The sequence below is a fragment of the Pelecanus crispus genome, chromosome 2, assembly GCF_030463565.1.
Source record: "Pelecanus crispus isolate bPelCri1 chromosome 2, bPelCri1.pri, whole genome shotgun sequence".
In the NCBI taxonomy this organism is placed as follows: Eukaryota; Metazoa; Chordata; class Aves; order Pelecaniformes; family Pelecanidae; genus Pelecanus; species Pelecanus crispus.
Genome location: NC_134644.1, coordinates 165,611,143 through 165,635,944, shown reverse-complemented (window position 1 = coordinate 165,635,944; position 24,802 = coordinate 165,611,143). Strand labels below are relative to the sequence as shown.

The following is a 24,802-nucleotide window of genomic DNA, read 5'->3' as shown; positions in this document are numbered from 1 at the left end:
TCTAGAAGTAGAACATGCCTTAATTCTGTAAAAGAAAGAAGGATAAAGATATTTGCAACAGTTCAGGAAAGTAGTAGTCTAAATCCAAACAGAGAGATAATGGTTGAGTGGACTCAATGAATGTTAAAGGTAAAACAGGGTCAAATTGAATGTGAAGCACACAGCTCAGAATCAAATGGGTAGAGAATGAAAGGTGGTGACATACTAACTGAGGAGACTTGTCTGGTCAGGTATATTATGCAGAGGTAAATGAAGTAAAGCTGCTTGCTTTACTGAGGAATACATAGGTGAAGGGAAATTAAAAAAAAAAAAAAAAAAAGAAAAGAAAAGGACGTAGAGAGGAAAAAGAATTTCTTTAGGTATCCTGTCTGCTTAATTTCAGAAAGGGAGCTAAGGAGGGGCTAAGACAAACATGATGGGTGGACTGTTCGATGGATAAGGAATTAGCTGGATGGTCGCATCCAGAGGGTCATGGTCAATGGGTTGATGTCCACATGGAGACTGGTGACAAGTGGAGTCCCTCAGGGGTCCATACTGGGACCGGTGCTATTTAACATCTTCATCAATGACATAGACAGTGGGATTGAGTGCACCCTCAGCAAGTTTTCAGATGACACCAAGCTGAGTGGTGTGGTTGACATGCCAGAAGGATGAGATGTCATCCAAAGGGACCTGGACAAGCTGGAGAGGTGGGCCTCTGTGAACCTCATGAGGTTCAACAAGGCCAAGTGCAAGGTCCTGCACCTGGGACGGGGCAACCCCCTGTATCAGTACAGGTTGGGGGATAAAGGGATTGAGAGCAGCCCTGCAGAGAAGGACTTGGGAGTACTGGTGGATGAAAAGCTGGACATGAGCCAACAATGTGCGCTTGCAGCCCAGAAAGCCAACCGTATCCTGGGCTGCATCAAAAGAAGCGTGGCCAGCAGGTTGAGGGAGGTGATTCTGCCTCTCTACTCTGCTCTGGTGAGACCCCACCTGCAGTACTGCATCCAGCTCTGGGGCCCTCAGCACAAGAAGGACATGGACCTGTTGGAGCAGGTCCGGAAGAGGGCCACCAGAATGATCTGAGGGCTGGAGCACCTCTGCTATGAGGCCAGGCTGAGAGAGTTGGGGTTGTTCAGCCTGGAGAAGAGAAGGCTGTGAGGAGACCTTAGTGCGGCCTTTCAGTACTTAAAGGGAGCCTAGGGGAAGGATGTGGAAAATCTTTTTAACAAGGCCTGTTGTGACAGGACAAGGCATAATGGATTTAAACTAAAGAAGAATAGATTTAGACTAGACATAAGAAATAAATGTTTTACAATGAGGGTGGTGAAGCACTGGCACAGGTTGCCCAGAGAGGTAGTGGAGGCCCCATCCCTGGCAACATTCAAGGTCAGGTTGGACGGAGCTCTGAGCAACTTGATCTGGTTAAAGCTGTCCTTGCTCACTGCAGGGGGGTGGGCTAGATGACCTCTAGAGGTCCCTTCCAACTCAAAATATTCTATGATTCTATGATTCTGTGAAACAGGAGAAAATTCAGATCCCCAGTGTAGCTATTGCCGGGTGGAAGCAAGGAAAAATTGGAAAGTGAAGAGGAAGTCAGGAGCAAGTTGCATACTTGGTATTGCATACTCTGCCAACTAGTTAGTAAGGAAGTTTAGACAGGTGGTATCATGTCCTGCAATGAGCCCAAGAGGAATTAAGAAAGGGGACAATGGATAGACCAATGTCGAACTTTGAAAAAACTTTAAAACTATGAAGGGTGCAAAAGTAAGGCCAAAATTATCTAGCATGGGAAACTAACCTATACACTACAAGCAGTTTTCAGGAGTGTATAGCCCTCCTCAGCTCCCCAAGTGGCAGAAGCAGAATCTGAGCCATCTCTAATTAAGAGTGAGATTGGATCCATGTGCCAGACTGGAATGGTCCAGATGGAAAAGGGGGAGGTGGTGGTGGTATCATTGGTCTGTGACTCTGGTTTTGGAGAAGTTATTTTAAAAGAAAGTGGGGAAAAGACATCCTTTTCAGAATTCTGCTGAGCAAGGCAAGATTAGTACTAAACTGGACAGCAGGGGAGAGGGCACATGTATAGCAAGAAATCATTGAGAAACAGGAAAAAATCCTACCCAAGACACCCATGTTCTGTTTAATCTCTGTTTATCCCAAGGAAATTTTAATTCATTTCTCTATTGTGGTAGAGTATCAACTGGAGAAGTGATGAGTGTCTTGTCAGCTTAAAATTAAAATGCAGTTCAAGAAAATAGAATTTGTTCCCTTAAAAGGAGTTGGATCTGGATCTTGCATCCCATATGAGCTATGTAACCATGGAGCAATTGTCTAAAACAGAGAAGGGAAGAACTCCACTTATGTTGTGGCTTGAAAAAAGAGAACATCATTTACCACTTTGGGTTTCAACTAAAAAAGCATTATCAGAGTGAAAAAGATTGAGGTTTTGAGAGAAGACAAGAAGGCATAGTTAATCTTTGCATCTGGACCGGGATTCTGCCCATAGATTAATCATACAGAAAACTTCCTTCCAGAAAACTGAAGCATTGGCAGAGTTCAGACCTCTCCAGTTGTTAGAATACAGGTGAATTTGAGAATCAGTGTCTTTTTTTTTTTTTTTTTGATTTGTTTAGTTCTACCTCAGTCCTACTTTAAACACCTATCTCTCTTTGAGGATCTAGCCTAGAGTTTTTGGTTTGGTTTTTTTGCTTTGAAAAGCAAGTATCTCCAAGGACTTCAGAGGAAGATACTGGAGGAAAAGATGAAAACAGAAGGCATATGACTGAGAAAAAGAGATTAGGAAAAAAAATATTCTTTTTATTATTATTATTCCATCTTGAGCAGCAAGTACCTAAGGCCTCTCACAAATTTTGAAGAATTTATTTCAAATTTGCTTCTCTGATAGAAGTTATTTTATCTTCATTTCATAAGTGGAAAACAAAGGCACAAAGGCATAATTAACTTTCCTGCATTTTTTTGAAAACAAAGATACCTGTTCCTATACCAGAAGCTAGAACCTAAATATGAACCAGGTCAGGGTCTTAACTGTACCTTCATCCTTCCTCATCCTGAGCATCTGCATGGGGAATGTTTATAGAGTTGTAGCTCATGAAAGCAGGACCAGGGTTAAGATTACCAGACTCTGAGAGACAGTGAAATTGAGACTTTATCCATATAATTGGTCAGATATTAAAATTACTAGTGGGAAATAGAAGAATTCACAGGGGATGCATCCCTGTGCATTTTAGTAGAAAACAAAACTACTCTTCTATGAGAAGAGCTCTGTAACATGCTAAGCTCCTGCACTGCTTTCCTTATAGATATCAATACCTGCTTCTTATCTCTGAGATCTTGCACAGCTGTCACCATGCTTCTTGATTAATAGTTTTGTTTTTTTTTCCAGATCTCATTAAAATGATTATGGCTCAAACTTAATGCAAAGCCTATTGCTATGAATTAATTTAAGATATTTTGTCATGCAAGTTCATATAATCTTCACAACAATATTCCATTGCTGTTGTGGCAATTACTGAAGACAAGGTTTTCATCAAAAGCCCTAACACAGTATTACATTCAGGCCCCTAACACCTGCTCTGTAATTAATAAAGGACCTAATTAGGGACTGTATTATGTCCCAGACATGTTTAGTTGAATAATAGATATGTTCCTGGTACGGGTAGTAAATGAAATTATGTGATCCCCTGTTGACTGCTAACCTACTTCCAGCATGGTCATGCCATTAGTTTATTCTGTCTAAGCAATCTGAAAGGTGATATGCCAGACAGAACAAGTGAAGTGAGTAATCCTACCCATGGAAAAGGAACCAGGAGTCATTTCAGGTATGATGTTTCAGGGCCAGTAAAGTTTCCACATATCTATTGACTGACACTACATGATGTCAGTGTTCCCTGTTCTTCATGGTATTTCTTGCCAAGATTGTCTGCTGTCTCAATACAGCTCTGGAAGCAAAATGCAGATGTGCAGCTTGAGAGCAGAGCAGATCTGTTAGCCATGGGAAAACTTTGCTCCTCAGCATCACATGAACACCTCTGTAGAGATACTCAAATGTAGAAGTCTTAGCACAGGAGCGTAAGACACTGGCATCTGGTGCCATCTGAGATATCCTAGGTGATTTGAGACACCCACATGGGATTGTCAGGTCCCATGCTGCACCATCAGAAAACTCATGCTGTTTTGGAGCAAGACACTGGAGGTTTTTCAGGGAAGCATGCTCTAGATGACACTGGACATCTATGTTTAGACAACGGAATTCAGTTCCTAATCTCAAATCAGATTCTACACCGTGAGTCCCCTTCTTTCCTTATATAGATAATACAGTAAGAATGCCCTGTCCATAGGGCCAGGAAGATGTTTCTGAATGAAAGTAGTAGTAAAAATACAAATTGACCTGGCTTGGAAAACGTGATATGTGCACGAGAAGGAGATCTGGGTTATTTCTTTCTTTTTTTTAGGGGAGTTTCCTTGTTACTATAAAACAGAAGGCTTGTAATCCAGATCTGTTGTTTTGTTTTCCAGGTAATGGATCTGTGTTAGAGAATGTCGTGGTTTAGCCCCAGGCAGCAACTCAGCACCACGCAACCGCTCACTCACTCCCCCTGCCCCGGTGGGATGGGGGAGAGAATCAGAGGAGTGAGAGTGAGAAACACTCCTGGGTTGAGATAAGAACAGTTTAACAGTTGAAATAAAGTAAAATGGCAATGATAATAATAACAATAGCATAACAATAGTAATAACAATATACAAAGCAAGTGATGCACAATGCAATTGCTCACGACACGCCGACCGATACCCAGACAGTTCCCGAGCAGCGATCGCTGCTCCCCAGCCAACCCCCCCCAGTTTCTATACTGCCCATGACGCCGTATGGTATGGAATAGCCCTTTGGCCAGTTTGCATCAACTATTCTGGCTGTGACCCCTCCCAGTTTCTTGTGCACCTGGCAGAGCATGGGAAGCTGCAAAGTCCTTGACTAGCATAAGCAGTACTTAGCAACAACCAAAACATCAGCGTGTTATCAACATTCTTCTCATCCTAAATCCAAAACACAGCACTATGCCTGCTACTAGGAAGAAAACTAACTCTATCCCAGCCGAAACCAGGACAGAGAGTCAAAGCTAGTCAAACAAAAAATAGTGAATGGTGGAACAGAACCGGCCACCAACAACTGCACAGGGTAGGACCCCACAGCATCATTATAGAATACAGTTATATATAATTTCCTATTTTGTATCAAAGCACAGAGGTGCTGACAGGAACAGCTCATACCTGAAAGAACAAACATGAACATTGCAAATCTACTTTTATAATTACCATTTTTATATGACTGTAGTCTTAAAACACATACAAAGCTCCCATTCTTAGAGATGTTAAAAAATAAAAAATATAAAAAAAATTGGAACATTTCTCCTGAATATTACAAGTCTTGAAGGATTTTTTTTTTAATATAATATTCTTTTCAGCCTTTTTAATCTATCATGTATGTATCTTAGTGATGTTACAGCTGGGATTTGTGTTTTAATAACAGCTTTCTAGTTCATGGGCTCTTTTTTCCCCCCATTTTCTTTATCCTGCAGTGATTTACATGGTGTTTATGACAACAGATTTTAGTATATTATGTTGCTACAAATAGATGTTTCGGCAAAACGCAGGGTCCTGCTTTCAGACCTCACTGATTACTTTGCAGTTGTGTGCCTTGTCCTGGAACATTCTCTTTTGTACTACTTTGTACATGTTTCATTGCATGTGTATATCCCAGGGTCTGACCTCCATATAACCTTGGCTGTACACGAATTTCAGCATCAAGCCATTAGTTGCTTTTCAGATACCAACTACATTCTAGTGTTTGAAAATGTTCCCTGGACTATCTTGGTAAATTAGCAATCCTATTTAAAATGTCACAACAAAGAGCAACTGGTTTAGGACCGAGTTAGAATATCTTTCCCCAATATCAAAATCCATCATCCTGTCATACTCTGAACAAAGTAACTGATAAATAAACTGTTATTTGAAGAATGAAAGAAGCTAACTAACAGACAGGTTAAAGAAGGAAAAAAAATAGAGATTAGGAAACAATAATGAATGAGTAGAAAAAAATATAACTTGAGATTATTTCTTCACAGCCAATAGGTTCTTTCTTTCTTAAAAAGTAATTTTAGATATTTATCATATATTTAAATTACTGTGCTGTTTGCTGTTGCTTCCAGCAACCATCTGGAAATGAAAATATAGTCTGTTTTTAACCAAGACCATTTCCTCCCTTGCCCATACACCTGGTGCTCTCAGACTGCTCACGAAAGCAGAGCTACAAGAAATGATCTTTTTCTTTAAGAGAGCAGTTGGACTAGCTGCCCTTGTAGGAGGGAAACGTAGCTAATGGCCTTTTCTGGCAGTTTGAAGAAAAACGAGAAGCAGGTCAAGTTTTTGGACTTTTCTGACTTGGAAGGGAGCCATTAACCATATGGCTTTTTATTCCCTGCGCACAATGCTGTGCAGCCTCCCATTAGAGACAGATGGTGTGATATCTGTACATGAACAGCAAAGCTTCCAAGACCCTGGCGCTCTGGCTGACGTACGATGTGGTTCATTCAATCGCAGGGGATATTTCGTGTTATGTCTTTGGTATGTTTCTCCCTTTGAATGAAATATTCCCTTTAGGTTCTAATTGACAGGAAACTCAAACCCACAGGATGGAAAAAGAATGGATGACAGTGTGTAAAAGAACAGGGAAAATGTTTCATTAAATATTTGCCTGACCACAGCAAGAATTTTTTTCATTTAAATCCCAACTAAGTTGAGCCTTTAGAACTGGAAGTTTGAAATTCCTTGTCTCTGTGAACTGTTTTCTTTTTCTTCCAGGACTGCCTAACCATATTGATGCCTAAATTTATTAGATACCATACCACTTATTATGAAGTTTCCCAGGGTATTTTGGGATTAACATCAACAATACAAATTTTTGAAGCCGGTGATGAGGTCTTATGTGTCCATATCCCACATAAAGCTCTACTGTCATTGATAAGAGTTCACAGCCTGAACTCTGCTTAGGTCTCCTGAGGAATGTAAGGCTCTGGCTTCTATTTCATGGAAAGTCCTAAGTTAAACTGTGAATATGGACTTGGAATAGGGACCAGTCACTCCCACTCCACTCAGTGCATTAGTCACTAGACTAAATTTATTCTTCCTCTTGCAAATTCTCAATCGGACAAGTTCTTTATGCCTACTTAGCAACTATGGCCATCCCAGATAGATACAGTTGTTTACCACTTCCCATTTGTTCCCTATATTTTTGTAGAAGGAGAAAATATGTAACAAAAGTGCAGACTGAATGACCCAATGAACATACCAGTGTTAGGTGTGACAGTAAGTAGAGAAAAGCATGGGATACAGTAGGATTTGATCTCTCATAGAAGTTCTTTAGAAGCATCTACCTCCAACCATTGACTGTGTGAGATGGTTAAAATGGTTAAGTGGACTGAATTCTCTTTAACACTGCTCTCATCACCTGAAATGTTGCTGTAGCAGGACTTAATTTGTAAACGGAGTTCCTCCAAACGAGATTTAGGAACACTTTTAAGTAATCAAATCGTCTAATATTCACACACACACAGAGTTTGTTTTCACTATTTTTCAGTGATTATATCTCAGGACTCATCTGCATTTAAGTTAGGATGGAATATGCATGTCTTACATTACCCATTATGTGGTTTACCAAACAGCTTTACAGAGCACAGCAGAATTTATTGAATGCACTCTGTGAGTAAATGATGTTGCAAAGAGTCTCAGCTCAGTGTGCCCTGGAACCCAGAATGAACTGTGTGGCATGACCAACTGGAAGATACCATGAGTGTAATGATTGGTTTTGATATCTGTAGAAGCATTTTGCATTAAGAATTACAGGAGTAACAGTGGGTTTTTACATATGTATTAGTTACTAGGTGAAGAGAGATTTCAAGATATTGAAAAAATTAAAACGATTGGCAGCACATACATGGCCGTGTCAGGATTATCACCTGAAAAACAGGTAAGAGAATAGTTTTCCTTAAGAAGCAAAGCTTTTGGTGTGTCCAACCATTTATATTAGAGAATATAATGTTATCTTTCTGATGTTTGTAGAGCTGTGTTTGCTAAAAGAAAATAGACATTTAGGGTTTCCGGCAGACAACAGTTGCACTTCTTGATGAATTGGTATGCCATCTTGTGCCCAGAACAAGAACCATATGGATTCTTTCCTCAAATTTAGGTATATAGGAGGGGAAAAAAACCCTCCTTTCAGTCACACTGATGTGAATCTAGAGCAGGTCTATCTATGTCTTTGGACATACTCTAAAGTTACCACTGTAACTCAGACTTGAATCTGTCTGACAGCCTCCAATAATCTATGAAGAGAGAGGATCTATTAACTGACAGCATACTTATGCAAGTGAAATGTTGCATTTATACATTTTTGTGATGATGTAGCTATATATCTACAGACAGTATGATAAACCATACATCAAAAAGAAAGCAGACCCATCAGTTCGACTGAAGAACATCACAAAGCCAGAAGTCTGCATACTACCCTCACTTGCAGAGTGCAAACCAAGCTGAGGGAAAAATGAACCACAGAGGACACATGCACAGTCACAGCCATAAACCTCAGATAAGTCAGATGAGAGAAATCCATTCATAATTACACAGAAGATTATGCCTGGAAATGGGATCACCAAAGGAATAAGACGAAGCTGTAAAATACATCCAGTGAGAAGTTGGCTGTTGCTGAAATCTGTCTCACTTGGCAACTGGTACCTCTGCCCAAGGAAGAGCACCACAAAAAAGGGTGTGCTGCCCCAGATCAACCACAGAGTGGGAATTGGATCTGCCCACATTGATTGCAACTGCCAGGAAAGCAGAAGAGAGATTAGTGAGCTTTATAAACCAGAAAATTTCCATTGTTTGTTTAGAATACATTATAAAACATGTGGAGTGTAACTAGCTGAGCATCTCCCACCTACAGAGTAACAAGTGATGCTGACAGATAGAAATCCACAAAACTAGACATGCATGAGATTTTTGTTTGTTCCAACTCAAAATGCTTCTGTGCAGAGATGAGCAAAGAAGGACTGAACGTCAGGGAGGTAGCTGGTTATAGCTACACAGTTCCTAGCTGCTTCATTTGACTCTTGATGTGGATAAAAATTCAAACGGAGAAAACCTTTACTGTATTTGCAAGACTGATTAACTCATCCTTTTTCTTGAACTGTAATAGCCTAATGGATTTTTTTATGTATTTATTTATTTTATGTATTTATTTATACTTATCTTCATACATGTATGTCTATCACCTTGTCAGCATCTAAGAGGTGAAGGCTGCCTAGGGAGGTTGGCACGCTGTGAACTGCATGAGGCTGAGGACAAGGCCCGAGCATGGTGTGATGCCAGAGGGATGCTTATTTTCAGTCTTAAACACTGAGGATGATGAAAATCGTAAAGGGCTGGACTGCATGAGCCAGGGCGGAGGGGAGGGTTGCAATGCTTCATTCCTATGGACTGGAAATTTGTTTGATGAAAGAATTATCTGGCTTCAGAATAGATGACAAAACCACCATACCACTATCGGGCCAAAACCACAGCTGTTCCTTACTCCACTGCCTACTCAGAGAAACAGTAAAGGAGTTCCCTGTCCTCCCTTGAGAGTCCCTGCCCCACCATCTGTTTTGTTGGTGTTCTGGGAAGACCAAAACCCACTCCTGGTCCCCATCTGTATATCTGCTGCCCTGTAGGAATGGAAACAGAGGGGAAGGAGCTGGCAGTGACTTGACTGCTCCAAGCAGAGGCCATTAATTAGATACAGAATAACCTTTTCTCTCCCACTTAACTGGTCCCAGGTTGCCTGACTTGTCCTGTTGTTTCTGTCATTATTCCATCTCTGAGAGTACTGGAATTGGTGCTTTTCCTGGGCGAAAGTTTCAGCAAAGGAGAATTATGTCTTTCACTTCTTTTGCTCTGCTTCTTGGTTTCCTGGGTCATCCCTGGTTTTCACTAGTTTTTGTCCCCTGCACCTTAACTATCTCAATCCTCTCTATACTTTCTTTCTCATCCTTAGATAGATTTCACATGCCTTATTAATTCCCATGATTGCCTGTCAGATTACTGACAGGAAATTACTTTCTTCGGTACTTCACACTAAGCTTCTCTGTATCCAGGTCTAGAAGTGTTGTAATATAAATGGGAAGCATTACCATTAATAATACCCTACACCTCTCTTGAATCTAGTACATTAGGATTGTTCTTACAAATTCTAAATTCAGATACTTGGCACTTGGTGGGAACAGGTGGGAGCTGGGCAAATGCAAAACCTTTCTAACATATTGGTTTATAACTTATTCCTCAGCAATGTGAAGACAAATGGGGGCATTTGTGTGCTCTGGCCGACTTCTCCATAGCTCTGAATGAAAGCATACAGGAGATCAACAAGCATTCATTTAACAACTTTGAACTCCGTATTGGTAAGCATAGTTCAAACATGAGAATTAAAATGGGGTTTTGTCTGCAAGGATCTGACTCTGTAAGTGCACCCCAGGAGCATTGCAAGGACATGTACAATTTAAAAGGCTCCAAATACTGTACCCCCTGTTTTCAAACTGACTTCCTCCCAGGCAACTTTAGAAAGAAGAATACTCTGTTTGCAGAATATGGGCCCTGATTTGAGGACTGCAGAAGTTCTAAGGTTTAGCAAAATGTGAATATATAATTAAGCTACTGTCTAAAGACTAAAGGCTAAAGCAAGTCTAGCCAGGAGCCCATAGGTATTACACAAAAAGTGAACTGGACAGCCCAGACCTAACCCCAAGCTTGATACTGGTTTGTACAGTCTCTAATTAAACTCCCTGTCTTAGATTTTTCTTCAGTAAAGGAATAATAGTAGCTTATGCTAAACCCTGTGTGTAGTACTTTGGTTTTGCACAAAAATTGAATTCCAGCTCTGACCTGACCTGTCCCAGAGGCAGCAGCTCTGAACTGCTGTGATAGGGAACCTATTATGCTGGATGGGGTATCCTGGATAGCTAGTAGGATGGGACATGAAAAGATGGCCTGAATATATGGCACATGGCAGGAGCAAATCTGGTAGCTTCTCATGCTGACTGGATCACCGGCCAAAACCAAAAACCACCTGGAAGAAACATGTCCCTTACAGACCACCCTGCCTTAAAAAAGCTGATGTATATTCATCAGTCACAGCATGGAGGGTCACAGCATCACTGTCTGTGATCTGCGCTTCCTAACAGTTTTGAACAGAAAACTCCCCATTTCCAAGATTTCCCAGGGAACATTCATCCACTCTTAGTAAGAGTGGATCACTTGCAAAGATTTCATAGAACATGAATGCAACAGTATCTGGAAACCATTTCTATCACCAATTTAAAAAAATATTCTTTAAAAAAAAAAAATCTGAAAAACTAAGATCCTTTTCCCAAAGATGTGCCTTTCACTATCACTAAATGTATTCCGAAATCACTGCTATAGAAAAAAATATTATTGCTTGTCTTGAATTTATGCAACAATCCTACAAGATACAGTCTTTCAATAACTTCATGGAATACTTTAATATTTTCACTTCATGGAACATAAGAATGTAATTTCTTGACTGCATAGCACTAACAAGGTTGCCTTCAACAAGCGTAGACCCAGAAAGATCCTTCCAGAGAGATCTTTCCTATTACATAAGAATCTCTTTGCAGGAGCTTTGGCAATAGTGTGCAGAATACAGATGATATGTAAGTACTGTGGTTCCACTGTAATGGATGTCCTGTAAAATAACTCTGTGGATAACACTTTTCATGTTTTCTAGCTTTTCTGACCTTTTTTTCCTTACTTTCTTTGTATATACACCTCTTCCTTAAGCTTAGAGTTAAGTGTATCTGAACCAGGCTTCATCTGGTTCTTAAGTGAAAATACAGGTTTCAGACATTCTTGTCTAACTGGCTAGCTCTTCTCAATTTTTTTTAATTTTTTTTTTTTTTTTTTTATTAGGGATTAGCCATGGCTCTGTCGTAGCGGGAGTTATCGGTGCTAAGAAACCCCAATATGATATCTGGGGCAAAACAGTTAATTTAGCAAGTCGAATGGACAGCACAGGTGTTAGTGACAGAATACAAGTGCCTGAAGAAACGTATCTGATCCTGAAGGACCGGGGATTTGCCTTTGACTACCGAGGAGAGATTTATGTCAAAGGTATCAGTGAACAGGAAGGAAAAATCAAAACATATTTTCTTCTAGGAAGAGTTCAACCAAATCCTTTAATCTTACAACCAAGAAAACTGACTGGACAGTATTCATTAGCAGCTGTTGTGTTAGGACTTGTACAGTCTCTTAACAGGCAAAAACAGAAGCAAATCCTTAATGAGAACAATAACTCTGGAATCATAAAAGGACATTACAACCGGAGGACTTTGCTCACTCCTGGTGGATCTGAGGCAGCAGCCCAGGCAGAGGGGGCTGACAAAACTGAATTGCCATAATCAGCATTTTGTTTGTGTTCTTTTTTTTGTATTTCTTTTATATATAAAAATAAATATACAAATAAAAAGGGTTTAATTTTTTTTAGAAGAAGTGTGTTTATTTTCTGGTATGATATTTCTATGAGAGTCAAATTCCTACATTTTAATAAATGGTGCCAGCATCTCTCCACCCAGCTGTGATTAACCTCTGAATGTCCAGACATAGTAGCTGTAGGCTACCACTCGGCTGTGCCAGTTACCTGGACAAAGGGGCGAGAATAAACCTGTGGCTGAAGGGCTTTAGAACATAAATTTATGTAGGGAGTTAATCATGGGGAAAGGAGGCAACACTGTCCACACTTTTTGGGTGAAAGCCAAGGCATAAGGAGATTGAGTAGGTTCTTCTCACCTTTAGTTGCGTTCAAGTAGTTATATGCATCTAAGCTAGTTGCCAGGTGTCCATAACAGCCGCGGAAAAGCTAGTCAATACAAAAGATTTTAAGTTGTATTTGCCTGGGAGACAGATGAGGTGGCTGTTACCCTAAACCCAGTGATTCCATTGAGTCCACAAGCTGTGGGTTGTTAAAACAGCTTAAGGCATCCTCCTCACAAGTGACTGCACTGCAGACAGAGAAATTGCGTGTCAGTATCTACCTGACCTCTTGCACCCACACCAGGAGGTGAAAGCTCTCCTGTAGGCACTGTGTCATATCTGCCAGTCCCCTTTGGAGGGCTCAAATGAACTATGGTATCTTGACTGGCACACAACACCTATGAACGGATGACAGAATTAGGCCTTGAATGATGTGTCTGGAGTCTACAGCTGAGTCTGTTGTCCAGTCAAAGAATTAATCAAATTCTCTGGAGTCACTTTCCAGAGCTTAGCTCTTAACCCCATCACCATCCTGTGTTTCTACCAAAACAAGAACTCTCTGAGGCTGTAAAATGAGTATGTGCTGAAGTACAGTAGGAGATAAAGCTCACTGCTAAACTCCTGCTCAGTTGCCTCAAGAGGGAGAGAGGCCAAGACTGAGGATACTCCGATTTATTTGTGTTCCAGCACAGAGACGGTCCTGCTGGCATGCTACAGTGGCATCCCAGGTGCTACACATAGGTGCTACAAGCTCTGCATCAGAAGGAGGATAACTTTTGGGGGGATGGCTAATCAGGTTCCCCTTGGAAACAGTAAATATATAGCGCAGGTTCCTATACGCATATCATACTGAGCTGTAAAGTGTATGTTTGAACCTCTCATCAAGTCTGTATGCTCAAAGGAGCTGGGTTTGTCTCAGTAAATATTATCTTTAAAATAAATCACAGATGGAAGCAGTGGAACCTGTAATCACACAGCAATCCCCAGACAAGACCCAACACAACGAATACAGTGCACCATAGGGATTCTTTGTAAATACGAGCCTTGCTTTTTACCCAGTCCTTAGTGAAAACTGGGGTTTCTTGGGATCATCACCACTGGACCAGGCACATTTTTATAAAGATGGACACTATGGCTAGAAAATCTTGATTCCTACATTTTATGAGACACCATTGTTTACTTAAAAAAGAGGCACCAAAACATGAAAGTGTTTAATTGTTTTAAGGCAAAAATAATATTTTTCATTGTAAAATAGCCTAGTGAATAGATATGTGGGGCAAAATTTAAACAGCTGAGTGCTGTCTTCAGAAATACAAAATAATAAAAATGCCCAAATAAATTTCAGAGAAAATTGTATCACTGGAAGGATGGGTCTGAGCACATAGAGCAGAGCAGTCTGAAATGTTACACCCAGTGACGATGCTGCCAGTAACTGAGCTCTCATTCCAAATTGATTGCTCCTTACAAATATCTTTCTTTTTCATGCCACAAAGGGAAAGCTGAGCCCCTCAGCTCACCCAGGCCAGTACTGATACTGTAGGAGATGAAGACAAGGAAAGGCTAGCATCTGAAGCAGTTAAATTAATTTCACATTTACAGTGGTATCTGAGGCACTAAAGAAGGAAGTTTTGGCTGGTTTAAACAGCCCATTAACAGCTGTCCTCTCCTTCTCAGCTTATTTCTGTGCTGGATGGGCTCACTTCTCCTGGTTCTCTAAACATTTAATTCTTGCTAAATTCATATTCCAGCTGAACTGGTTTTCTAATTCTCATCACTGCTGCCAACCTCTGTAATGACAATTAGCAATGAGTGGAAGGTGTTAACTAGATAACAGGATTGGAGACTGGAGCTGTGACAGCAACTTCACTGCTCCTTAGCATGGGTCCAAATCTCCTCCTTTTTATCATAGATACTGATGGCTTTCTGTGTTATCCCTCTCGAAATCCCCATTAGAATAACTATGTTCTGAAGCAAAATTGTCTGCTAATGAAACCTGAGTCTGTGTTGACCGGATTAAGAGTTTGCTAAATCAGCTCATTGCCATGAATAATTCTTTAGTGAGGAATTTCACCTGTGACTGCCGCAGGTAAATCCCTGCTTGGGACTATTTGTCTACATTAGATGGTTATTTGTCACCCCAGCAATTACACTGCTTGTTCCTTTTCCAAGTGTGATGACCTTAAAGGTTCAGCAAGGTTATCTCTCACTGTAGCATCTGTTTTCAGTGGAGCAGCAGCTATTATTTATGCTCTCAGGCTTTTAGTTTTACTTTATGGTACCATTAGAGTGTTCAGCTTTCCCTCACAACTCTATCTTCAGGGTTTCTTGTTCATATAGGATAGAATTGCCCATACAAGAGGGACCTATAAAGCCAAAACACCTGGTTAATATCCTCTGAAACATGCATGCCTGGGTTAATATAGGTAAATTGCCTTAATATTGTAATTCTTTGGCCAAACCGGCTAGCCAATACTGACAGCTTTCCTAGATTTTTGCCATTAAGAGGAGAAAGCAGAAACTGACTATACTCTTTGATGTGACCTTATTTATTTGTACAAATGTGTACTACAAAAACAAACAGCAGCCAGCTTCTTGCTCAGAAATTTGTACCTTGGTCCCTCCAAAAAGCTCCATGCCATAAACTCTGCTGACTTAAATGTTTTCTAAACAAACAGGTTGAAATCCACAGCTTTCTTCTCTGAAAAGCAACATACAATCAACTACATCAAGGGCAGTTTATGCCAGCTTTGAAGTACTCATTCCTAATCATTAAAGCAGATGGAATATTGACTATCTGGACAATAGTTCTGTACCAAAGTCATTACTCTGTAATGCTCCAAGTGCATATTTGCAACCATCACTCCTATATTCTAGCAAAGGTCACACCTGTGGCAAGAGTGCTTTTTTGCAAGACAGCGAAAAGGTTTTAGTGTCGATTAATTTATGCCATTCACCAATTTTAGTAATATCTATCCAGAAAGTCACAGTTAGGTACTGATACCTGTCAAGGTATCTACTCTTAGCTCACATTAAGAATCAAGACAGAAGAGAGTTTACCTCTACTGAGAACAGTGTGATAGGTGTGATATCATTTAGAAGTGTGTGCTGAGAAAAAAAAGCAATTAAAAAAATAGCCCTTGTACACAGGGGAAAAATATCACTCACTGTCCTCAGCTTTAATTCATTTCTGATTAATTCACAGTCATTTGCACATTTTGAAAAGTGCAGCAAAAAAAAATCTCATCTAATCCTTTTCTCATTAGCAGAACTTCAGCTACCTTTCCTAAGTGCAGTGGGAGTCAAGGAGTTTGTACAAATACACAGCACAGCAAAGGTGCTGATAGCTACATGTCCTGTCACTGCACACTGTCAAGCTGTAACGCAGGGAGCAGAGAGCCTGGCTCGAGAGCTGGCTTGATGAACACGCAGTGAAATGATCAGAGGAGCAGGAAATGGCCACATTAACTATCATCGGTGGTACATGGTAAGCATTATAATTGCACAGCCAACTTATTAACCTCCCCATCAATCTTTTTCTGTTGCTCCATGGCGGTGACACGATTAAGTGTTTGTGGTTTCCCCAGCTCTGCGCTTTGCTGGAGAAAGGGAAAAAATACGACAGTGGAACAGTCGGCACATGGGAGGGAAGGGGTAAAAATTCAATATGCATATCTCTCGGCACTTGAAACTTAGTGCAGTTCAGTTAGTATTTAAGGAATGCTCTCATTAACTCCCATGGTAGAACAAAATATTTCCTTGGTTTACATAACTTGAGCAGAGAAGGTCCAATTTTTCAAAAAAAATTTTTTTTTCTGTCCATTTTCCACTAAGCTCTTTTTCAGGTGATGGCTGTCAGAGTTACAGAGCCATCCAGAGACTGATTCATTCAGCTCTTTCATGTGAAAATGACAGCAATGTGCAGGGCTGGTTAGACAGCATTTCCTGTAAAATGCCACTCATGCTATTTCTCCTGACCCAGATCTCCCTCAGCCCAAGGTGTTTTTTTCTGGCTGATAAACATGTTAATATTAATATGCTGAAGATTTCTCTGTTTCATAGTCCATGTACCTTCTTAGGGTCTTGAAATCAGTGCCTCCTTCAGCTTTGCAATATATATAAAAAAAAAAAAAGGCACCACCATTGACACATGGAGAAAAAGAAGAAACCTCAGATGGTTCACTGAAAATCTAAGGTTCTAAAGCAAATTACATATATGTAAAATGACTTTTGATTGCAAAGCCCACTCCCAGCAGCAGTGACATGGCATACACCAAGGGATATTTTCACAGCAACAGGATATTAATTAGCATTTTAATTAACTTATCGGTTACTTAATAAAAATACAACAGCCTCTTCCTACTCATCTTTCCTCGCAGTGACTATTGTGACAGGCTGTCAGTTTTCTAAGTTTCTATAAATCACCAAGTAATTCGGCTTCACATGACTAATTACCTCCTCTGGATGTACCCAGATCAATGTTCTAAAGCTACGTCCAGGAGTCAGGAGTCACATCCCTGTCTCTGTGGTCAGCACACTTTGAATGGGTAAGTCCAAGGCTCCAAGTGGCACCAGCTCCTTCCCCATAGCCCTTTCCTGAGAAAGGCAAGACCAGTGGCTTGGGCATGCTGGGAGCTGTAGCCCAACACTTTTCCCATCTGAATGAGGGTGGGAAGAAGACCCCAGCAGGACCTATCCCACAAGGTAAGTCAAGATGCCATCTTTACAGCTCATTCTTTGTTAGCAGCCTAGTTACCTGCAAGTTGTTATAATGGCCACTCAGCAGCGTGGCTGGCCCAGACCTGCTCACAGTGTAATGAGGGCACAGGGAATACTTTCCCTCCCTGCCACAGCTGCCATAGCAGTATGCAGTCACCTGCCGCCCCATTAAATTCCCCCTTTCCTGGCAATTAACTTGACAGGACCCATTACCTCTCAGAAAAAATTGTATGAATGTTAGCATGCAAGTTTTCATGGAACCACCTCCAACAAATCCTTTTCTGTTGTTGGTTTTGGGGTTGGGTTTGGGTTTTTGTTTTTGGGGTTTTTTTTATTGCTTCCTACAGAACAAACAGAAATCTGTGTTTTCATAGTTTCCATTTTATTTATCCATTAGGAATTTATTCAGAAACAAAACTCACACCTGTGTCCGATACTTAAAAATTAACTTAAGCAACAACATGCCTTGCTCTTACCCTCTCAGATGAGGTTGATCATGTGTCCATTGCAACTTAGGAATCTCCACCATGCTTCCCTCCCAGAGGTATTCACCTTCAGCTCTATGAACTGAAAGGTTCTTATGCAGCATGTTGGCAAGGAGGAGACCTCAGCCAGCAATTCAGCCCATCTTTCTGCCCCCATCACTTTTAGAGCTAGAGGACTAGAGCAGAAGGGCTTTCATGGGCCTGAAAATGATGTAAAAAAAGAAAAAGACTCCATGAAACAAGTTCAAAGCTATTTTCAGCTTTACAGATAAAAGTAAAGATTTTATTTTCAGTTTTAAACTCACAGTGAACATGGAGAGCACCAATATCACCCATTGCCCCTAGAACACAGTTTCACAGGTTTTATGTTCACATTGTTGCTGCCTCCACATTTAATCTGTATTCCCATGCAGAGCATATTGACATTAGTCAGTCTTGGCTAGACATAGCAACCCATGCCTTTGTATTCTCTCTTGTGAAGCATCACCTGACAAACATACAAGAAAGAAAAATTTGATGGCAAAAGCTGCAATGTGAACAGCCACTTTCAGACACTTAGCCATACCCTAATTTGTATTCTTTGACTAAAAGTCCAAAAAGCATGCTTACAGCTCCAATCTATTATCCTTTTTTTTTAAACATGTGCTGGAATATGTCTTGTGGATGTCAGAAAGTACTGCATCTTAGCATCAACACATTTGGGAAGAATTTGGTTTTGCTCCATGTTCCATGATTAAGAAATTACCAGTGAAACAAACAAGCAAGGAAGCACACAACACAAACCAACCAACCAACCAAACAAACAAACAAAACCAAAAAACCCCAACAAAACAAAACCCTTAATCTGTCTTTGGAGCAGAGACTGATATCCAACCAGAGTTCCTCCTTTGAGGTGGAAGACACTAAATCTAGACAACAGCCATTGGCACCTTTGCTAAAGGTCGTAACTTCAGATTTGGGCACCTCTCTTCTGTGTAAGTCCATTTTAGGTGTCAGGCTCTTTCAAGCCCTGGTTAACAGTTTGTAATAGTCTTAGTTACTCCATGGCCAGCAGGAGCAGGGAAGTGATCACCCCCCTGTATTCAGCACTGGTGAGGCTGCACCTGAAATACTGTGTCCAGTTTTGGGCCCCTCACTACAAGAAAGACATTGAGGTGCTTGAGTGTGTCCAAAGAAGGGCAACGAAACTGGTGAAAGGTCTAGACCACAAGTCCTATGAGGAGCAGCTGAGGGAACTGGGGTTGTTTAGCCTGGAGAAAAGGAGGCTGAGGGGAGACCTTATCGCTCTCTACAACTACCTGAAAGGAGGTTGTAGTGAGGTGGGTGTCGGTCTTTTTTCCCAAGTAACGAGTGATAGCACAAGAGGAAATGTCCTCAAGTTGCCAGGGAAGGTTTAGATTGGATGTTAAGAAAAATTTTCACGGAAAGGCTTAACAAGCATTGGAAGAGGCTGCCCAGGGAAGTGGTTGTTTCACCATCCCTGGAGATATTTAAAAGATGCATACATGTGGTGCTTAGGGACATGGTTTAGTGGTGGACATGGCATTGCACGGTTTACAGTTAGACTCGATGATTTTAAAGGTTTTTTCCAACCTAAAATATTCTATGATCTCATGATCCCTAAGACTGTCAGAGATGACAAAAATATGTTCATAAAAATTCTGCTGGAGGTCAGTTGCAGAACTGAGTCAAACAGTGTGGCTTATGGAAATGAAGGCTTCACTGAAGTTAATCAATTTAATTACAATATATGAATACTTTCATGGGCCAAAAATAGTAGTTTCTTGAGACCTCTTTAAGCTAGTGAAGAAAAACAGAACAGAAATGATGGTGCGAAGTTAAACAAGGTCAAATTGGAAATAAAGCACATATTTTTGACAGCAGGCATGATTAACCACTGGAAAAAAACACCATGAAAAACAGTGAATCCATTATCTCCTGAAGAGTTCAAAACAAGATTATAGAGACCTTTGTGGAAATTATGCTTTATTCAAATACAAGTGCCTGAGTCCGCTGATAGGGGAACAATGAGGCTTTTTTTACAATCTGTGAAGTCCCAACAGGCAGACTGGATATTTCAAGATTTTTTTTTTTCTAAATCCATGAATTTGGCATTATCTCTTCACCACTGAGGTAAACAACCAAAACAGAATGCAGCAAAATCTTCAGTCCTGGGAATGTTTCACAGCTCTTGTTAGTACTGACTGAAGATGAGGAAGGCAAACCTTTTCCATTTCATGCTCTGATTCGGAGCCCAGAAAGAACATAATTTGTTACATGTTTCCCTTTGTGGAAGGTACTGGAGGCATTGCAAACCAGTGGCTCAGCTCACTGGCAGACACTCTACCAAGCTATTTAGCTTCCCTATCACTTATATAACTGCTTCATTGATTTTAGCAAAAAACCCTCTGTAGGCAAGCATCAGGAAAGAAATTGTATTACTCCCCCAATTGCATTCCACCATTCCCACCCCACCACCTCTCACTGTGCCATTTCTACTCACTTACCGCGGTGTTCAGAGCAATAACTCCCCATTGCATTTGTTCTAAGTAAGGTCTGTAAAACCCACTGGGGAAGAGCATTTGTTTCTTAACAGGAGTCTATTCACAGAGGATTTAGTGAGATCTCAGGAAATCTGTGTCAGAAGAGTTGTGTGACCTTGGCTACAAGAGGATGTTCATACTTTCCCTTACAACTAAAAATGTGACCTTGAGTTAAATGAATGAAGAGTTTGCTGCAAGAGTAGGTTTTTATCATGATGCCTTGCTGACATTTTTATATAAGTGTATGATATTATGTGCGTAAGATACCCAGCCTGACAAGGCTTCTGGAGGCTTTTGTTCCACAGCCAGAAAAGCCTCCACTGAGTAGAAAACATGGGATGCAGTAAAGGAAAAATGGAAATAAAAGCTTCCTCTGAAGTTGTGTGGAGGGGAGAAAGAGAGGCATGTTAAATGCTCAGAAAGTATCTTCCAAATAACCCAATTACCTGTTTGCAACCTGTAATTCATGATGCATTTCTCAAACTATTCACAAAGGCTGACAAGAATTTTTCCCCTTCCCTCCCCGAAATGCACCATTACCTAATTCTGTCACCAAGATGAGGACAAGTTAAGTCCTAATATTTCACTTAGATTAGCAGTTCCCACCAAATGACAGAGGTGAGAGATTTGTACTGGAAAGTAACAATGGCAAGGCAGAATAAAAGCCTCTGCTGCTTTGAATTATTAATAGTGTATCACCGCAGCACACATACTAATCACACTGTTCTCTTTTCTGTGCCTCAAGAGAAAGGAGCATAGTTTCCAGCGTACTTCAAGCCTTTTAAAACTGCTTTGAGTCTACCCAGCTATTTCATACAAGGGATAGTTTCAGGGCAGGGCAGACTTCTTAAAGATGTATCATCCTGCTTAGGGGCATGAAATGAGGATTTCACGTGGGTTATTTTGGGAAGGCATTTTCAACAGCATCTAAATGGAGGGAGAACAGTTTAGTGCTCCTAAACCCCTCCGGCTCCATTAAAAAAAAAATTAAAATGTGTAATTATGTAAGCGTATGATTGTGTCTGAATTGCAATGCACCATGATTCCCTCTTGCTGGTTGTTTTTATGCAGCTTATTCCACAGGTTCTCATCTTTAATCTTTTCCTAATACATCTAACAGGCTTGAATAGTATTTTTGAGGCAGAGAAGCAGCTTCTTCAAGGCAACCAGAAAGTACTTTGCTGGACATCTGTTAATTGTGTCCTGGAATCATTGTGACTCATGGCAAACACCAGCAAGCACAGCTCAGGGGGTTGTCAGTAGTGTAGTTGCTGTGTCCAAATAAATGTTCTGAAATATGATGACCTTGATTTCTAACAGTTTGAGGTTTAAGCTGCAGTGGACTAGAGACACATCCTTACTTAAAACCTCTCCTGTCTTCTTCTCTGTCTTGATGTGTGAAAAGATTCAATGTGTGACAGCTTGCAGGGGAATCATGAATCTCTCTTATTAGATTCACTTACCTACAAAGCTTAAGATTGTATTTCTATGGCAGAAGCTCATGTTTTACTGTTTGAAAGAAGAAGAAAGCATTTAAAGCCTGAAAGAAATATAAATGACACAGCAATATCTTTTTGCACCTGCTGGCAGGATGAAATTATTGGTCCAAGAGATGAAAAATATGAAGCACACACAGCTGACCAAGTTACTAATTTTGACTCCCATAGCAAGGAGTAGCCTTGCTCAGGATAAATCCAACCTGCTTATCATGAGCCAGCCAGAAGCTGCTTTTGTGTAGGTACCCTCTTCACAATGCCACCACAAGGAGATGCAGGGATAATGTATAGAGCTGTGGATATTGCCTATGGGCACAGTCCTTCTGCAAGTTATGTCCATGGACAAAGATTTTTATTATCTTGCACTGAAAGCACCTAGGGCTGGATAATCTAAATAAATAAGTTTTATGGGCCAGCACAAAATTAGCATCTATTTCTGACCTCAGTTGCTTTTAATATATGACCTGGAGCCTGCCAGTTACCAAGTCCTGCAATTTCTAGCCCAACCAGGGGGACAGCAAATACTTTCCTCGGTGGTATATATATTGCATTTCTTCAAGCATTCGTGGGAACTTAACTTATCCCAGCTATGTCTGAAAATTCCTTTTTCAGTTCAGGCCTCTACTGTGCTGATGCAAGTCACACTCACAGAGAGATGGATTGGGGATCCATAGGAATAAATAAGCCCAAACTTTTACTGGAGCACCAACCAGCTCAGCTGAGAGACTTCTTCCCAAGCCAGACAGCATAAAATGGCTACTGGCATCTCGGAGACCCTTGTGAATTTTTCTCCTAATCTGATCTTTGCGGTCAACTTTCCTTCATGATCATGATCCTACCAGTATTGAAAGGCCACTCTAGAGACAAGTCTTGGTGTTCTTTATGTTGAATCTTGTACTGCTGCTGGATTCAAGCCCTCAAGAGCATGATGTCCATTACTGTGGTTGCCAAAGCACATCAGGGACTGTTAAAATTGAAGACCTTTTTTCCAGAGCAATCAGATCATAACACATACCTTTCCTGAACTTTGCTATAGCACTTGGCTGCTTCACATCAAGTTTGGTGATGAAACACTTGTATACACATTCTTATAAAACTAATTTAGCAGATGAAGCTTCCCACACTTGGCATGACCTGAACCCTTGTTAGAGTAAAAGTGCAAAGTCTTCCATTGCTTTTGGTAAGAGAGCTGATCCCATGATCAAAACAACGGAACCTATAAAAAGCCACAGGTACACAAAAATTGCATGCAGAACATGCACATGGGCAAACACAGGCTCAGACCTGGCTATCTGAACCAAGCTACCATGAAACCAAGATGCTTCTAGGTCTCACCTCGGTTTTAAGTCAATAAAGATCAAAACACTGGGGGGCGGGGGAGGAGAAAAAAGTTACAATACAAGCTCCTGCTGGAGGCAGGGAGCTTTAAAAAAATATTGGAGAATTTCAGTAGAGTTGTCTTAAAAATGGCTGTGGAAAACAATCACATCTGCTGACTATCACAGTCTAATTCATCTGAAAATCTGTCATGCTGCTTGCAGAGGAAAACCACTAGCATTAGAAACACTTCCAGTATTTTCTGAGATATCCATTTACTGTGTAATCATCGTTTAGGTAGCTATGAACAACTTTCCCTCTTTCTTGCTTTCCTGTGACACCCTTAAATAGCACTCACTCTTTTACCAGCACAGAATGCTAATGTGCAGAAAGGTCAGCTGCTTTCAGTCCTCTACAGTGCATCATTTCTTAAAAGGAGCTCTTAACTCACATGGGCCTCAAACAAGCATCAGATGCTCTTCTTATGCTCAACACCCTCTGCCTGGAACAAGGAAGGCAGATATGTCCAAAAATATATTGCTACTGTATGTATAGCTGAGAAAAAAGTTTAGAGTGCAAATTAAAGTGCATGCAAATCATCTGACTTTGCTCAAAGATAACATCAGTTTCCCAGAAGGTCACATAACATTCCTGAGGTTTTCAGGTCAGCTGTAGGGCCCAAACTAACCTAGAGAGGTTTGACATATAAATTGGGAAATGTGTGGTTTTGATGTGAAATCATCATGCTTTGAATGAGGTAGGAATTGAAATGAGAAGGAGGGGAACAGGAGAACAGATGGACTTTTCTAACCTGATTTCTTCCTGGCAATCCCCAACAGTTCCTGTGTTTCCCTTCAGCCTGGGACAGGGATTGTTTTAGTATCTTTGTCCTTTACAGCATCCAGAAGTGCCATGAGGACTTAAACGAAAGTAACTGAACAATAACACCCAGGACATCACCACCCTCCCTGCTGGACCTCAGTAAGCCCTGAACTTCATAGGACTGCAGCTATGCAGTGTATATATCACTGTATGTCTAACACAAGATGCTGCAGTAGTCAACACAGCTGTACTCCAGCTGCATGAATTGATCCTCCCCACAAAAGTACCAATTGCCATTGACTAGGTGCCTGCTGATAGCCTCTGCCAATTGCAAAGCAAAGTCTGTTTTTTTAAAACAACCTTCATAACATATTGCTACTCATTCTATGATTCTATGATTCATGACGTTCTGGGACCTCTGTGTCTCTGATCAAAAGAATGTAGCTTGAGTCCCAGCCCAAGTCTGTGAATGGCATCAGTCATTGGGAAGTCATCTCAATCACCTGGGAGAAATAAAACTTGCTTAGTAGTTTCACCTTGCATAATACATAACCCAGCACTTTCTAAC

General features: G+C 40.7%; 1 protein-coding gene across 1 annotated transcript in view; it reads left to right on the top strand.

Annotated features, from left to right (window-relative positions):
* ADCY8 (adenylate cyclase 8) overlaps positions 1–12,503 on the top strand; it is a 133,048-nt gene extending 120,545 nt beyond the window's left edge. The window contains 3 exon segments of the mRNA XM_075704730.1: positions 7,934–8,026; positions 10,376–10,490; positions 12,016–12,503. Of these exon segments, the coding sequence (XP_075560845.1) occupies positions 7,934–8,026; positions 10,376–10,490; positions 12,016–12,503 (696 nt within the window).
* Positions 12,504–24,802: the final 12,299 nt, after the last annotated feature.